Source organism: Mizuhopecten yessoensis, unplaced genomic scaffold (genome assembly GCF_002113885.1).
Source record: "Mizuhopecten yessoensis strain PY_sf001 unplaced genomic scaffold, ASM211388v2 scaffold715767, whole genome shotgun sequence".
Classification (NCBI taxonomy): domain Eukaryota; kingdom Metazoa; phylum Mollusca; class Bivalvia; order Pectinida; family Pectinidae; genus Mizuhopecten; species Mizuhopecten yessoensis.
In genome coordinates this window covers 18,662-35,737 of record NW_018479781.1, presented here as the reverse complement: position 1 = coordinate 35,737, position 17,076 = coordinate 18,662, and the positions used below count along the sequence as shown (strand labels likewise).

General features: G+C 37.7%; 1 protein-coding gene across 1 annotated transcript in view; it reads left to right on the top strand.

The window, feature by feature from the left end:
* Nucleotides 1–6,003: 6,003 nt before the first annotated feature.
* Nucleotides 6,004–17,076, top strand: part of LOC110441241 — a gene marked incomplete at both ends in the record, with an annotated part of 21,743 nt that continues 10,670 nt past the window's right edge. The window contains 3 exons of the mRNA XM_021484347.1: nucleotides 6,004–6,061; nucleotides 6,572–6,679; nucleotides 8,152–8,285. Coding sequence (XP_021340022.1) covers nucleotides 6,004–6,061; nucleotides 6,572–6,679; nucleotides 8,152–8,285 — 300 coding nt within the window. The remainder of the gene's footprint in view (nucleotides 6,062–6,571; nucleotides 6,680–8,151; nucleotides 8,286–17,076) is intronic.

Below are 17,076 nucleotides of genomic sequence, written 5' to 3'. Positions count from 1 at the left end.
ACTGTGACTAGTGAACACACGAACAGTCCATTTCCATACAGATGTGATACATGCTCTGCTCTGTAGTCGTTATAAATATGTTTATGAATACTGATTCATATTGCCATTTGCTTAATGGAAGCATTCGCAATCAAAAGCGTTCAACACAAGTTCAATCTGAGGTAAAGACGGTATCATGTTCTGTAATTTACGTGTTTCCTTCAACTCGTGAGGCACTAGGCGTATTGATCTTAAAGATTGTTCCGTTCCTGATGGTCATATTTACAAGAATCATGTTTCTGATTTATTTGTTATTTGTAATCAGGGGTTCAGTGAGTTGAACCCAGGGTTGCTCTGATGCTGAAATGGATCGTAAAATCACTAATGCCGCCAGACAGCCATTTTGGTTAGTTGCACTGATAACTCCGATTGAATATCAATAACAAAACTTTCCATTATAAAACGTATAGGCTACCAGGTGGCTTCTACGGCTGATTACCGATGTCGCTGTTATTCTAACAAACATTGCTACTTCAGCAATCTCTAAATATAGACAGGTTAAGAAAACAAATGGCTGGTAGCGGTCTTTGATTATGTTTGTCTGATAATCTTGGGGATTTAAATAAAGAGTTTCTTGGTCACTGGTTGTGCTTTGGGCAAGACGAACAAAGTCCTGCTCATTCAGAACGAAACACGTGTATGCTTTATATAGTCTGTTCTTTCTATTACAATCCTTCGAATTATCCCCTCTTAGCAAAAACGTTATTTCGCAATCGCGCTGTCCATGACGTAAACGCTTCATGGTAGTCTCACCTTGGTATACTGGCAAGACACTGGAAGAATGCGTTACCAAGCGCACTCCTAAAAGTATACCGTTTCACAGAAAGTGTTTTCTTTAGTAACGGAAACAGGAAGAAATCACAGGGACTTATATCTGGTTTAAGATCTGGTGTATATGGTGTGTGCTCAATTTGTACTACCTTCTCGTGAATTAAAAACACCTGTCCAATATTGCTTTTGAGGGATGAAGCCTTGTCGTGAATCAGCTGGGTGCCATTCAATCCTTTACTGGGCACACCAGTTTTCCACATAGAATATTTTACTGTCTTAAGTGCTTTGTCTCTGTAAAACTTGGCGGAGATAATTTTCCCTTCCTTGCACGGCATCTGAACCACAAGCCCACTAGAATGGGAAAAATGGCATACAACACTTTCTTGGCGCTTTATATACGTCTTGCAATCACTGGCCGTTCTTGATTTCTCAACAACCATTGCTTGTTATTAATGCGCCTCTGGGACTCAAAGGTAAGACCCTTGTCTCATTCCCTGTAAGTAACTCAAATAGCTTTCTTGAGTAGCAATTGCCGTACAAATGGGGAATCCTTCTTTAATGTCAAGAACTTGATCAGAATAAGATGTGTACAGCCTTCTGAAAGCTATCTCAGTAAAAGTATATCGACCATGGTCCTTAATTATTGCTTTCAAAGCAGCAATGTTCTTCTTTGATGCTGTAACAACCTACCTGCCTGGCCGTGTATCCTCTTTGATGTCAACTTAACCGTTATTGAACTTGTTCATCCCCTTGACAACAGTTCTCCATGTGACGGCAGATGTGCTTTAAATGCTGCACAACTCTGCATGTATCTGTTTTGGCAGTATCTGTAAAGCACATCATGCTTTGGTATAGGAGAGTGTTTCAGATATAGTCTCAACCTTCATTTTAGGACTGAAACGTAGCCACCAGTCACGAGTGTATACCATTCAACAATGAATCACTTGTTCTATTCTTGTCGGATGACGTCATGTCAGACGTTTGCACGTATATTGTTCTTTAAATGCTTTTGCAGTCTGCGATGGCGCTTAACCATTTTATTGCCCTTTTGTCCGGGAGCTGTGTGGTGACATACATTTTTGATTGGCCTTCGTAGTAATAGTTTCTATGACTTGTATCCAGGTATCCGTACAGAAGCTTTCTCAAGAAAAGAGCAGGAAAATGAAAAGAAAGAGCAGCATTCCATGTTCTTTCAATGCAGGGCACCAGGATCCCAAATTATATCATGTAATAAGATTTGTTTTCGTGGACGACTTCGTGAAAGAAGATAAATGAGGTCAGAGAGGTCAGACTTGTTAAGTTCGTTGATGTATTCATTGTGGAATCTTCTAAACAGATCGAAGTCTTCTAATATCTGACGTAGGGGACCAAGACAGCAACGCAACTACGGCCTGCTGTTAATTTCATAGGCTCCCCCCCGGACCAATTTTCGGTGAAAACGGTTTGACTAAGCTGATATTTGTGTCAAATCAAATGATGTTTTCTCCTTAGACATCGTTTTATTTACATCAAGGTTACTTGATCCACTGGTTCACGTGATATTTTGCCGCCTGTCTTCGTTCAGCGACGCTTGTCTTGTGCTATGCGCCATGCGCTAACATTTCATATTTTCGATATTTTTTCAAGAATGTGCTGAATATGGATAATTCCTTTGTGACGTAGACAGAGGAATGTCAACCCGAGAGTGATATTACTTTGTCTACAGCACACAGGCGTGATTGATTATTTCTTGTCTACACTTTCCTATATCGTAAAAACTACATCAAATTGTGAACCCGCTACAGCGCGCTATCATTAAGATCGCATGAAATATGTTACAAAAATGATGACGCTTATCTGGTTATATTGCATAAAGAAATGACGCGATGATAGCCCCCGTGAGTTGGTTCTCACTAGGTAGTTAAAGCAGGATTTTCCTCCTACACATCACAGGTGTTTTCCCGATTTAGCAAGGGAAAAAGATAAACCTGTCTTGATCTATCCAGTGGAAGACAGCTCTTACGCACAATCATATTGTTCTGAAAAGGTCACCATCGCGCCATCAGTGATACTAGAGTAAAGTCATAATTTTTGACAAGATATAACATAGTCCTTGATTTGATGATGGCGCGATGCACTTAACTCACACGTAACACTTATTTGTCACATGTGGGACAAAAATAATCAATAATTCTTCTATGATGCAGAAAGAGTGGTATATTCTATTTATATTTTCCCTAGCGAAACTGGAATAACACCTGTAAAGTGTGGGATCGTAACGATATCTGTCTGAATAGCTTGCTAGAAAATGTCTATTTATTTTGTTCGAATAAATAAACTTGACCAACTTCAAAAGTGTAGATAATCAAATGTACAAAAAAAGGGTTTTTTTTTCTAAGGATTTATAAGGTCTACAGTAATGATGTTTGTCTCATAGCCTTATAGAATGAAATACTATCAAATTTGTGAACAGCTTCTTGAAAAACAGTTTAAAGATTCCTAAAATAGAGTAAAAATATTTGACACTGAACCTTTTTTTTTTAGCAATATATAATTTATGTATGCTCATTGTATTGACTGAACGTTTATCGCAATACACTTTAAAGCCCACATGTATTTACACAGTAAAATGTCTCAAAGAGTCATTATTGATACAACTCATCTTTTGTATAGGTACGAAGGTTTGTACATAAATATCCTACATTTATTGCCCTTTTTAGCTCACCTGGCACAAAGTGCCAAGTGAGTTTATGCCGTGGCGCGGCATCCGTCGTCCGTCCGTCCGTCGTCCGGCGTCAATATTTTACTTTAAACGACTTCTTCTTAATAACCAAAAGGCCTAGGGTGATGATATTTGGCCAAAAACAAACTGGGATGAAGGGCTACCAAGTTTGTTAAAATTAATGACCTTCACCCATTTTCAAGGTCACTGGGGTCAAATATGTTAAAGTTTTTAAACATCTTCTCGATAACCAAACTGCCCAGGGAGATGCTATTTGGCCAGTAGCATGCTTGGGAGAAGGGCTACCAAGTTTGTTCAAATGACCATCACCTATTTTCAAGGTCACAGGGGTCAAATATGTGAAAAACATTAAACAACTTCTTCTGAATAACCAAAATGCACAGGGTGATGCTATTTGGCCAATAGCATGCTAAGATAAAGGGTTACAAAGTTTGTTCAAATAAATGACCTTCACCCATATTCAAGGTCACAGGGGTCAAATATGTTAAAAACTTTAAACAACTTCTTCCCAATAATCAAAATGCACAGGGTGATGATATTTGGCCAGTAGCATACTAGGATCAAGGGCTACCAAGTTTATTCAAATGAATGACCTTCACCTATATTCAAGGTCACTGGGGTCAAATATGTGAAAAACATTTAACAACTTGTTCTGAATAACCAAAATGCACAGGGTGATGCTATTTGGCCAATAGCATGCTAAGATAAAGGGTTACAAAGTTGGTTCAAATAAATGACCTTCACCCATATTCAAGGTCACAGGGGTCAAATATGTTAAAAACTTTAAACAACTTCTTCCCAATAATCAAAATGCACAGGGTGATGATATTTGGCCAGTAGCATGCTAGTGTAAAGGGCTATCAAGTTTGTTCAAATGGATAACCTTCACCTATATTCAAGGTCACATGGGTCAAAAATGTGGAAAACATTAAACAACTTCTTATGAATAACCAAAATGTACAGGGTGATGATATTTGGCCAGTAGCATGCTAGGGTAAAGGGCTATCAAGTTTGTTCAAATGGATAACCTTCACCTATATTCAAGGTCACATGGGTCAAATATGTGGAAAACATTAAACAACTTCTTATGAATAACCAAAATGCACAGGGTGATGATATTTGGCCAGTAGCATGCTTAGATAAAGGGCTGCAAAGTTTGTTCAAATGAATGACGTTCACCTCTATTCAAGGTCACAGGGGTCAAATATGTTAAAAACTTTATACAACTTCTTCTGAATAACCAAAATGCACAGGGTGATGATATTTGGCCAGTAGCATGCTGAGATGAAGGGCTACAAAGTGTGTTCAAATGAATGACCTTCACCCATATGCATGGTCACAGGGGTCAAATATGGTGAAAACTTTAAACAACTTCTTCTCAATAACCAAAATGCCCAGGGTGATGATATTTAGTCAGTAGCATACAAGGATCAAGGGCTATCAAGTTTGTTTAAATGTATGACCTGTAATCCTATTCAAGGTCACAAGGAGCAAATATGTTAAAAACTTTATACAACTTCTTCTGAATAACCATGGGTCCCAGGATGTTGATTCTTTGCAAGTTGCATCTTGAGATGAAAGGCTATATAATTTGTTCAACATAATGACCTTGTTCGACTTTCAATCACAGGGGTGAAATGTTTTAAAAAAATGAACAGGGACTTTTGAATGAATTTTAATCATAAATCCTGCTTTTTTGCCTGTAGCTTTATTTTACATCACTTTTAAGGTAACACGTGTGAGATTTATACCCGGTGAGCGATGCAGGCCCATTGGGCCTCTTGTTTATTAATTATAATAGCTTGTAGGTCGTCTCAAAGCGGTTCACAAATTAGTATCCGTGGTTATAGGGCCTTTGCAACCAGCCAGTATATTTCTAAACTCCCTGTGTAGCATACAGACGGTGCTGCCATTTCGGCGCTCACAGCTAGCATTCAACAATTCTAGCATTGCCCAACCACATTCTCATTTACAGCTGAGTAGACTTGAACAAGTGGAGTAAAGTATCTTGCTCAAAGATACAACATAGTGCCGTTCGGTGACTCGAAACCGCAACCCTTAGGTCGCGAGCCCGGCGTTCTACAGCTGTACCACTAGACTACCGTGCCTCCTAGGGAAACACGATTATTTGTTTCTCCTAAATTAATAATGCAAATCCTGACGACAAGAACAATTATCGATCAAAAAAAAAGACGATCATGTTGTCGCGCCATGTTGCTGTCGTTGGCTTCTGTCATTCGGAACTCTGATGTAGAGAGGCTCTGAATACCGGAAATACGATCGGGGAAAATCGAGCGCGAGACAATAATTTGATGTATTCTTCCTCTGTCAAGTGATAAATTCCTTCCAATCAAATATATCGTTGTATCATAGCATCCGTACCAATGGGCCGTGAAGTCAGATGGTCCCCATGTTTACCAAGAATCCTTTTGTTACTGATATGTAATAGTCCTTTATTTTCAATCTTTCAGGAAGACGTGCCATGTATAATACAGAGGCTAGGTTACCTGTGTATCCCACCCATTCCAGGTAAGTAGGTAGTGGATTTCAAATGTATCATACAGGCAACATGTGAATATATTACTTTTAAGTATCGATCAGTTGGAATGGTAATTTCAATTCACTGCATTCATAGCCGTAGGTTTTTGGTTTTAGACGCTGCTGTTTTGTACACCTTTGCTACATGTATATATACACCAAAGTTTTCTTCGTAACAACATAATTAATAGCATTTTTGAAAGAAAACTTAAAATGGCGATCAGCCTTCTGGTTGAACGTGTCGTCATAAGATCTTTGTTTTACTTATTTTCGCACTTTTTGGATGCAGCCTTTTTTGCATTGTCTTGTGAATTAAGAGAATATTGGAAATTTGTTTTTGCTGAATATCATATATAAGCCACTTGTTTGTCAGAAGATCCCCATTTTTTACTCCTGCTTCGCACTTGTGAAATATTTTGGTAATCTTCCATATTTCTAAAATAGAATGTTATTCAACTGGAAACCTGTCAAATAATGCCTATATATATATACGGGTTCCAGACACGGACGAAGACTGGCCTGGAACTCCTCGTAGCCTAGAGGCGAATGTAATGGATATGGGGGAGGGGATGTACCGAGCCGAATTCATATGGCAGGCTCCCTACGACTGTAAGTACACACAGGTCAGGTGGTAGAATGTTACATATTTGTACAAAACAGACCCGTTAAATTTCTCTTCTCGTTCAATATTCAATACAACAGCCCCGTCATTATAATTATTCAATACCTCATAAATATTCAATATCACGTAATTTTCACAAATTCAATTTGCTCCATCATTATATGTATTCAATAACTCATCAATTTATAATATCACGTAACGGTAACATAATCAAGTATCCAAAAAACGGCTCCGTCATTATTGATATTCAATACATTATATTTAAACAATACAGCGTGACGGTTCCGTCATTTAATATTAATAGAATAAGTAACTCCATTATTCACATTTAATTCAACAGTTCAATATATCGTATTCAATTAGATACTTTTTGAATATTTCAATTCCATAATTATAAATGACGCACATTGTTCCTTTATCCACATTGGTTAGATCATAATCACGTGGATGTGTTGTGATTAGTGATGTCGATTCAGTACTTTCAGAACCACTAGGTCAATATCCACGTTATGGCGTCATTTCCATTGCAAAGTCACTATGCTATGTGCCACGTGCAAAACTTTCCTTTGTGCAATTTATATACGTTCCAAGTTATTTAATGGTTAAAACATTGTTTAGCATCTAATTTAACAAGTAGATACTTTTATTTAAGTGACAATGCAGTTAAATCGACGGTTAATACCACTTTTTGTGTTCATATAACCTCATATTTACCTCAACAAAAGTCCTAGGGGATAAATAATTAATCAAACACCATATACATATTCATTGGATATTCGATACAACAGTTCTTCTTTGATACATATCAAATTAACAATTCTGTAATTATAAATATTTAATTCAATATCTTATGAATATTCAACGTGACATTTCGTCATTGAAAATTCATTTTGTTATATTATGTATTCAATACAACGTGACGTTCCCGTCAATGAATATTTAATAGACCTGATCTATTCATCTATACAACTGGACAGTTTCGTTATGATGTTTTTTCCGATACATACACACTGTCATTAAGTATTCATTAAAACATTACAGTCATTACGTTGCTATTAGAAATAGCAGTCCCTTAAATAGTATTCGATGCAACATTTTTGCATCAAACGTGCATTGCCCACGGGGGTCGCACCAGCTTATTAAGTGGCGCTATTCTATGTCTATTTCACGACCAAAAGACCAAAAGTTAGTAAATAGATTTGAGTTTGATCTTGGAACAGCATTGTACTAGACTAACCAGGAAAATATGAGTACTACCCATATCAGGGGGTCGAATCGAATGAACTGAAGGGATCTGTTTCTCGTCAATATCATTGGGTGGGCACATGTGTACTAGGTATGTGTGTTTATTACACATGTGACCCGGCCAAGTGTAACGATCGGTATTTGTTACGTATGTCCTTCTACATGTCCCTAGACATGAATATAACGAATTGATTTTTACTGTTTGTCTTGCTAGCCTCCATTGGCAGTTTACGGGGATTCCTGATGATGGTTCACTGTGAAGACAAGGAGATAGGTAGCATTGGCCTCGCTCGCTGTTTCTATGTTAACTTGACAGACGACACGTGGGCGGAACGACGGCGCGCACATGTAAGAGAAAATTTTAAAGCCTGTTAGCAGTCCATATATATTACAGGTCTTGAATTAGAAACCTTATTCCATCATGTAGCGCACAATATAGTTTAAAATGAATATGTGACCATGTACACTTTGGAACAGTTAAGTAAATATCGCGCCATATGTGCTTTGTTATTAAATCCCCTTCCGATTTATATATTTTACAGAATACAGATTACTGTGATTGGTTCTTACAATATAACAAATTACTACAAGGAAGTGCATATTTAGTCTCTCCTGTACAAGGATGAAAAATGTTCTACTCTGTTTTATTGTTTTATGGAACATTGAACACATTGTTTTTGTTGTTTTAAGGAACATTGAACACATTACTTTTGTTGTTTTAAGGAACATTGAACACATTACTTTTGTTATTTAATGGAACATTAAACACATTACTTTTGTTGTGTTATGGAACATTGAACACATTACTTTTGCTGTTTTATGGAACATTGAACACATTACTTTTGTTGTTTTATGGAACATTGAACACAATACTTTTTTGTACTGCCCCACCTGTCTCTCTGTCAAACAATTTTTCAGTGTAATAATGAACCAACTATAATCGACGCAATAAATGTTATTTCGAAAAACTAATTTTCGCGATACGATACGATGCAGCGAACTGCAAAAAAAAAGCTCAATGTTAATCAAACATGGAAAGTAGGCCGAAGTTATTGATAATTGAGTTATATGAATTTTTTCAACCTCATTTATGATTTGCCGGATTTCTCTTTGATCCCTCTGCAGTGGCCGATGTTGCTGTGGTGTCTGTTTTAACAGGAAATTATCTTTCTGGAGTGTGCAGTGTTGCATGAGTTGATCTCTTAGGGGTGTCTCTTTTCCCAGGAGTTGGCCTCTTTGGAGTGTATGGTTTTCGCAGGAGTTGGCCTCTTTGGAGTGTATGGTTTTCAAGGAGTTGGCCTCTTTGGAGTGTGGTTTTCCCAGGAGTTGGCCTCTTTGGAGTGTATGGTTTTCGCAGGAGTTGGCCTCTTTGGAGTGTATGGTTTTCAAGGAGTTGGTCTCTTGAAAGTGTGCAGTTTTGCAGAAGTTGATCTCATTGTGTGGAATGTCATTTCATCTTGTTTCTCCACCTTGTCATCGATGAGTATTCCTCGATGTTCGGGTAGACTCATTTTAACATCAATGTATTCATTGTCATTGCTAAGCATTTACCAAGTGAAACAAGTGTTGGTCCATTTACTACTGTAACAAGAGAGGAAAAATACAAGGCCAGACCGGATTCGTTCCCAGAACCCTATGAACTCAAGACGGACGCTCTACCAATTGAGCTACCTGGTCGCCGGCGATCGACCCTGTCTAGTTACGCTACAGCCAAGTGTAAAGTGATCGTGAGTATAGGACCTCTCGTGCTGGCCATTGTTCGCGGTAAACCATCATACAGTGTTTATAATTTGATTTTCTTTGAAGTCTCTTTCCATCATCACAATGTTGTCTACAGAAATGGTTTTATTCGGAGCTCGATTCCTCGTCCCGGCGCTACAATTTCTTTCCACCTGTTTATCGATGGAGGGTCTTCCGTGCACGTGTTTACGACCATCGGCCATTTTGTGTTCGGTAGAACCGGATTGAATCTTGCCGATGTGCGAGGAGTCGGTTTGTACTGTCATGTGAAGTAGAATATCTATGGTCTACACTTCTGTCACCTTTACACGGGCTTGTTTTTAATCTTTGGGCCGTTGTTGTGTAATATGTTTGTGTTTTGAAGCCCACACGTCACGTGCAGTTACAAAATGAATTTCCGTTATCGCACTTTGTCACCTTATGTACTTAGGATGCTGTCTAGAACAAGTAACATGACAATACGGAAGAGTGACCGAAAGCGTACGCATTTTAAACTCAAAATCGGTAAAACTAGGACCGAATACAAACAAAGGGAAGAAGTGAAACTAGGGCAGTTACCTCTCGTTGTATATCGTGTCAGTTTTTAACTAGAGTTCTGCCCCTTGACAAGAGCCCTCCTTTTTATACAAGTTTGAGCTGATCGGAAACCAAATATTGTCTAATGGAGTACAAGTCATAATTAGTCGTCCTAATTCGAATCATCGTTAGGAAATATGCTTGTCCTTTTCGCATTTAGACAGCGTAAAATATCTTGTTTAATTCTAGTTTTAAATTTTGCTATAATTTCCTCGATGTCGTCAGACCGAATTTTGTATGTGTGCATTCGTATTTCCGGCACTGTTTGCAGTGTGCGTTATACCTGGCTGCATTTTAGGTTTAGATATATATGATCGGGTATTAGTTTAGTGAACATACATGGTGAGCATCGTACATGTTGATCGGCACGTGATTTTGGGACCGCATGTGTCTGTGCGGGCCGACAGGGCCTATATACATCACGTACTGGGGCATTGCAATTTTAGTTGACACGTGTTTTCACAAATCAGTCTAGGCCTACTTCACTACTACAAATTAATGGGTATGCTAGCACCTTTAGGCTATAAGGATCATACTCGTGAATCTTGTTCAATTGGCGAGCTATATACATTTAATCCTTGCTGAATTCCCAAAAATAATAGCACCTTCTTGTAGTAAAGGGAATTCTCTTGTAACTTGTATTTCGTTAAGGCTTGCCAGAATGCGTTTATGTATCTCAGTTCTGTAACAAGTTCCAGCTTGTCATACTAATCACGGAGATCGAGATAACTTAAGAGCATGTTATCGTTCAACACATTTATGAGCTTATCTATTGTAAATTTGACATGGCGTTCAAAATCTAGGATGTTAGAATGTCCTCCATCTATTCTACCATTTAATCTTCGACCAGCTTTTCTTGCACTAGATAGGGATATCCCACGTAATACCTCGTGCTAGATTGACAATCCGAAGTAAAAAAAATAATTGGCGCTATGGTAGCATAGTACAGTAGAAATGGTCTGATCCTAAAAATTAACGGCATGTCTCAGATAAACATGGATATTGGACTGATCTTGCACAACACACACACATATATATATATAAATATATTTATAATTTACGCTACGAATGCCTTTTTAAGAAGAATGATATTTTTTTCAAGAATTGTTTTCCCCAGATTTTGGACATCTAAAAACCATGTCTACTACATATAAAACCCTACAAAAATGCAAATAAACACACATGCTTTTTAACCCAAATTTTGCCCCCCGTAAGAACAAGTAGTATTTTTTTTTTAATTTTGTCTTAAATAAGTTATCACGTACTCGGTAGCAGAAATACTCACATTTTCGCAAAGGTCATTCCGGTGGATTTTTCACAATATTTACACATGTGATGAGTACAAAAATAGACTACATGAAAATCTAGCTTTTGTTGTGTAGATACTGATTTGTAAATGGCCAAAACTGTAGTCTCTAACCATATTCTTTTTATTTTCTTGAAAAATTATGAAGCCCATATAGCCCACTTGATTGTATATGCCAATTTTAATGCTATATAGGGGATAGTACGTTGTATTGAGTGGCTATACTGGCGATTAGAACATGAAATTTGGGTTTGAACTCGAGAACGATAGGTCGAGAGTTTAAACCAAATTTAATGTTTTAATCGCCAGTATAGACACGAAAAACAACGTACTATCCCCATTCTAACACACCTTAACAAATATACTACGCTAATATGTAAAAAAAATATTGTATTTCCTTGTAAACAAGTACGCAGTAAAATACGTTGTGACCTGAACTGGCGACGTGTCATTCTGCAGCGGACTGACCAATCGGAAAGAAGCTTTCAAAAGTCGGTCATTTGGCCCCGCCCATACTGGCGAGCGCTCGATCTGTACGTCCTGTTACCAAAGTTTATACGACACATTTGGATTAATATTGACCAAGTTCTTACATTTCCATGTCAGTATGCATACAAACCTGTGCTTATCGACAAAATCGGTGATGATTTGTATAGAGTTGTGGAGAGTTTTGTGTAAATGCATACGAAACATGTGAAATGTTTCATTTGATTTCGGATCTAAACAGATGCCTTCACACGGATTGAACGAACGTTTCAGTAATAAATGAAGGTAAGAACAACGAATATGTACTTTTTGCTTTTTAATTCATTCAACAAATACATTCCATCGGTCGTTTCTGTTCTGTTGCCTTCTAGCCTTATCAGCATGATTTCGCTAAGAGGCGAGCTTGACGCCATATTGTTTTGGTTAGAAACGGGGTGTGGCTTAAGTGCGATGGGAGGAGCTTAACACGATTGATCTTGATTCTATCGCAGATTAGAATATGGTCCGTATCAAATCAAAACACGCGTTGCAAACGAATCGTGTTAGAATTTTATTTATTAAAATTTTGATATGTGTAAAATTATAGGGGTTATTAATTGTATAAAAATATCAACCATGGTCACCTTACGCTTCTATAAACTGCTACCTTACAATGTATATATCAGTTTGTTATATTAAAAACTTTTAAATGTCTAGAAAATGACACAATTACCAAAACGACGTATCCGTATCCCTTCTATCTTTAAAAGTGACCGAGTAATATGAATTTTCCTGTTTGGTGAATTTTTACCAATTCTGTTCTCAATCTACCAACAAAGGGAGGTAATCTGAAAAACGGAAACTTGAATAGGTTTGTAGTTTTCATGAATACATTTTCATTTTGGGTTAAACATGATGCTTTGAGATAATTTGCATGTGAACAACAAAACAGTACATTGAAACTATGATGTTTCCGACTTGTTTGATGACGTCATACTTACTGTGATGTCATCATGACATCATCAAGGCTTACTGATAACAAAATGAACACCAGGAACTATTCATAACAACAAACTAGCAGCAGAAACACTTCCTGTAACCGATGAACAGCACCAAAAAAACAGATGTTCTGAAACATCAGACAAGTGACACCAAAGCAACCGTTGTTTACTTTCTTCACCTAGAAATTTCAACATATTTCACTCGAAAAAAATGATTTTTGTCAGCTGTAATTATGGAAATAAAATGTATTGACATACTCGACTTTGCTAATTTCATCTGTATGCTGAATCAAGTGAAAAAAACAACCCATATAAAAAAGTGTAATTAGAATGAAAACATTTTACCCATTTCAAATAATACAAATTGATGTATAAGTAACTATGGATACCGGGTGCTGAACTGTGTGAAACAGATTGAAATGTAGTCTAAATGCATCAGAAGATAGCATGTGAATTATTTGTTGTTTGGTATCAACTTTACCAATTACACAATTGACACATATGTGATGAATTATGAAGTGCCTGTGAAAAAGGCGAGTAACCCCCCTTGGTAATAGGTTACTGTTTTTGTGTAGTTTCAAAGTCAAACGTTAATCTAAATGTAGTCTTTATAATGGCACGTCCTCAAAGTCAAACGTCAATCTAGATGCAGTCTTAATAATGGCACGTCCTCAAAGTGAAACGTTAGTTTAGATGAAGTCTTAATAATGTCATGTCCTCAAAGTGAAACGTCAATCTACATGGTGTCTTAATAATGGCACGTCCTCAAAGTGAAACGTTAATCTAGATGCAGTCTTAATAATGTCATGTCCTGAACGTGAAACGTTAGTTTAGATGAAGTCTTAATAATGGCACGTACTCAAAGTGAAACATTAATCTAGATGGTGTCTTAATAATGTCATGTCCTCAAAATGAAGCGTTAATCTAGATGGAGCCTTCATAATGTCACGTCCTCAAAGTGAAACGCTGATCTAGATTGAGTCTTAATAATGGCACGTCCTCAAAGCGAAACGTTAATTTAGATGAAGTCTTAATAATGGTACATCCTCAAAGCGAAACGTTAATCTAGATGGGGTCTTAATAATGGCACGTCCTCAAAGCGAAACGTTAATTTAGATGGAGTCTTGATAATGGCACGTCCTCAAAGTGAAACGTTAATTTAGATGAAGTCTTAATAATGGTACATCCTCAAACCGAAACGTTAATCTAGATGGAGTCTTGATAATGTCATGTCCTCAAAGTGAAGCGTTAATCTAGATGAAGTCTTAACAAAGGCACGTCCTTCAAGTGAAACGTTTATTTAGATGAAGTCTTAACAAAGGCACGTCCTTCAAATGAAACGTTAATTTAGATAAAGTCTTAATAATGGCATGTACTCGGAGCGAAACGTTAATTTAGATGGTGTCTTAACAATGGCACGTCCTCGAAGTAAAACGTGAATGTAGATTGAGTCTTAACAATGACACGTCCTCAAAGTGACAACTGGGGTAGTGATAAGAAATCAACAAGGCATACTAATGACTACATTCCTCGGTAGGGTATCCCTCTGCTGACCATACGTTAACTTCATGAATATTTCCTCACTTTCGGTCATCCCTTTTTGTCTAGGCTAAATAAAAGGTGTCGAGTCTTATTGACTTGGTTAAATGACATTAATCTGTTTGATCTCGTGATGTCGTGTATTTCCCTTAATATCGTAAGCGCTTATATCTTATTTCCCCGTTCCTTCGTTTTGCTAGTAGTAATAGTGCACGTTAAAGTACGCTTCATTTCTTTCAGTAATGTCCCTCCGAACATGCGTGAAATATCCTTGTTTGTTACCCTGGGCAGGTGTACCACACTTTTCCTGGTGTGAAATATCCTTGTTTCTCCCACACCCGACAGATTTTNGATTTATCTCCCGTTTTGCCGGTGCTAGATTTATCTGTCTCCGCCCTAGGGTTGAGACGGGGGGATTCCCCTATTCATAGCAATGGCATGACGTCACTTCAACAATACAATGACGTCACGTCAACAATCCATCAACACATTGCCTTTATGTGTTGTGGGTCCATGTTTACCTTTATTTCACATTAAAATACTGTTAGATATGGGAGAAAAATAATCAATCGCTACTGGTTGTGTAAGATAGAGAAATCTCAACCCGAGGACTAAGATTTTTTGTCCAAAACTCGGCAAGCCTCGTTCTGGACAAACAATCTTAGTCCTCGGGTTGAGATTTCTCTATCTTACACAACCAGTAGCGATATATTCTATTACTCTTACCCTGGACAGTCGTAGCACACTTTTACAGGTGTGAAATATCCTTGTCTCTTTTACAGGTGTGAAATATCCTTGTCTCTTACCCTGGACAGTTGTACCACACATTTACAGGTGTGAGATATCCTTTTCTCCCACACCTGACAGATTTATCTCTCGTTTTGCCGGTCCTAAATTTATCTGTCTCCGCCCTAGGGTTGAGACGGGGGGATTCCCCTATTTATAACAATGGTATGACGTCACTGCAACAATACAATGACGTCACGTCAACAATCCATCAACGTCACGGCAACCCTGAATTTAGTATGTAACGTTATAATTACATTGTGTATATGAAACACATTGGGGAAAACAGGGTACATGTAAGAGAAAAAAGAATCATTCACCCCCTTGTGGGTAAGATAGGGGAATCTCAACCCTCGGGGAAAGATTCTTAAGTTGCCAAACACTCGGCAAAGCCTCGTGTTTGGCAACATAATAATCTTTCACCCCCTCGGGCTGAGATTCCCCTATCACACCCCAAAGGGGGTGAAAGATTCTATTAATCTCTTACCCTGGAAAGGTGTACCACACTTTCCCTGGTGTGAAATATCCTTGTCTTATCCGAGGGTTAAGTCGAAGAAATACTTCACTCTTGACAATTGCATGACGTCTAGTCACAAATACAGTGACGTAACGTCAATAATACATTGAGTCAGTTGCATTAGGGTTATAACGGGGTCAACAGGATAAGAGGAAAAGAATCCTTCACCGAAACAAACTAAAATTAAACTAAACCCTTCAGGTACATGTATGTGGAAAATTCGAACCTCGTATTTGGCAATTTAAGAATCTCCCCCCTCGGATATCTCACCCAAGGAGGTGGCATATTTTATTAATCTAGCATTGCTTTCCTTACTGCTGTTTTCACTCCTATTTATACTCTCTATCTATAATACATTCCCTTGAAGATTCGGCCACTGGACACCAACAACTATAGATCCCGAAAAAAACCACCAGACTTCTGTCGCTTTAATTCATAGAAATCCATTTCTTAAACCAATGTCCTTTTTATGAAAAAAATCATATCCTTCTACAATTTCGATATCTTAAGGAACATACCTAAAGGTATACCTCAATCATATCAATACTGATACGTTCTTCGTATTCATGTAACTGTTGTGAGGATTTGTATACAGTAATGATAGTTCCTAAATGTATATAAGTCAAACGTTGGCTTTGGAATCATCATCCTACCATTGTACGATCTTTCTGTTCAACGACGATCTTCCAACTTGGAAAATAAGTTTCCCGATTTACGGTTCTCTCTTAGTCTCTCAATACATGTCTTGTTCGAGTTCCTTTCAATTAAGGTCTAATATTTCCCAAGGTCAGCGGTCGTTCGTAGCCAGTCCTGGTACGGTGGCTTGCATGTAACAAGCATACACTTCATTTGATTCCTCTTTCTTCATGTTCATATTTAGCAGAACGATTATCCACGTATGTTTTCTCTTTGAATGCTAATACAATCAGTGATATCTCCTCCATTTGTTCTTCATTGAGCTATATTTACATTTGCATGGCATTGTCACTATATAGCCTCTTTGAAAGCTGTGTCGTTGATGGGACTTTAATTACCATGCCGCACGAGACATAATTACCATGCCGCACGAGACACAATTCTTAGCGTATTAATTACAACACTGACCGGAACTACAATATCCAATGTAAATAAACATGACGGCTGCTGAAATATCGCTGGGCATTGTGAGATTTGATAATGTCATTGTAAATTTATGTGCAAAATAAAAAA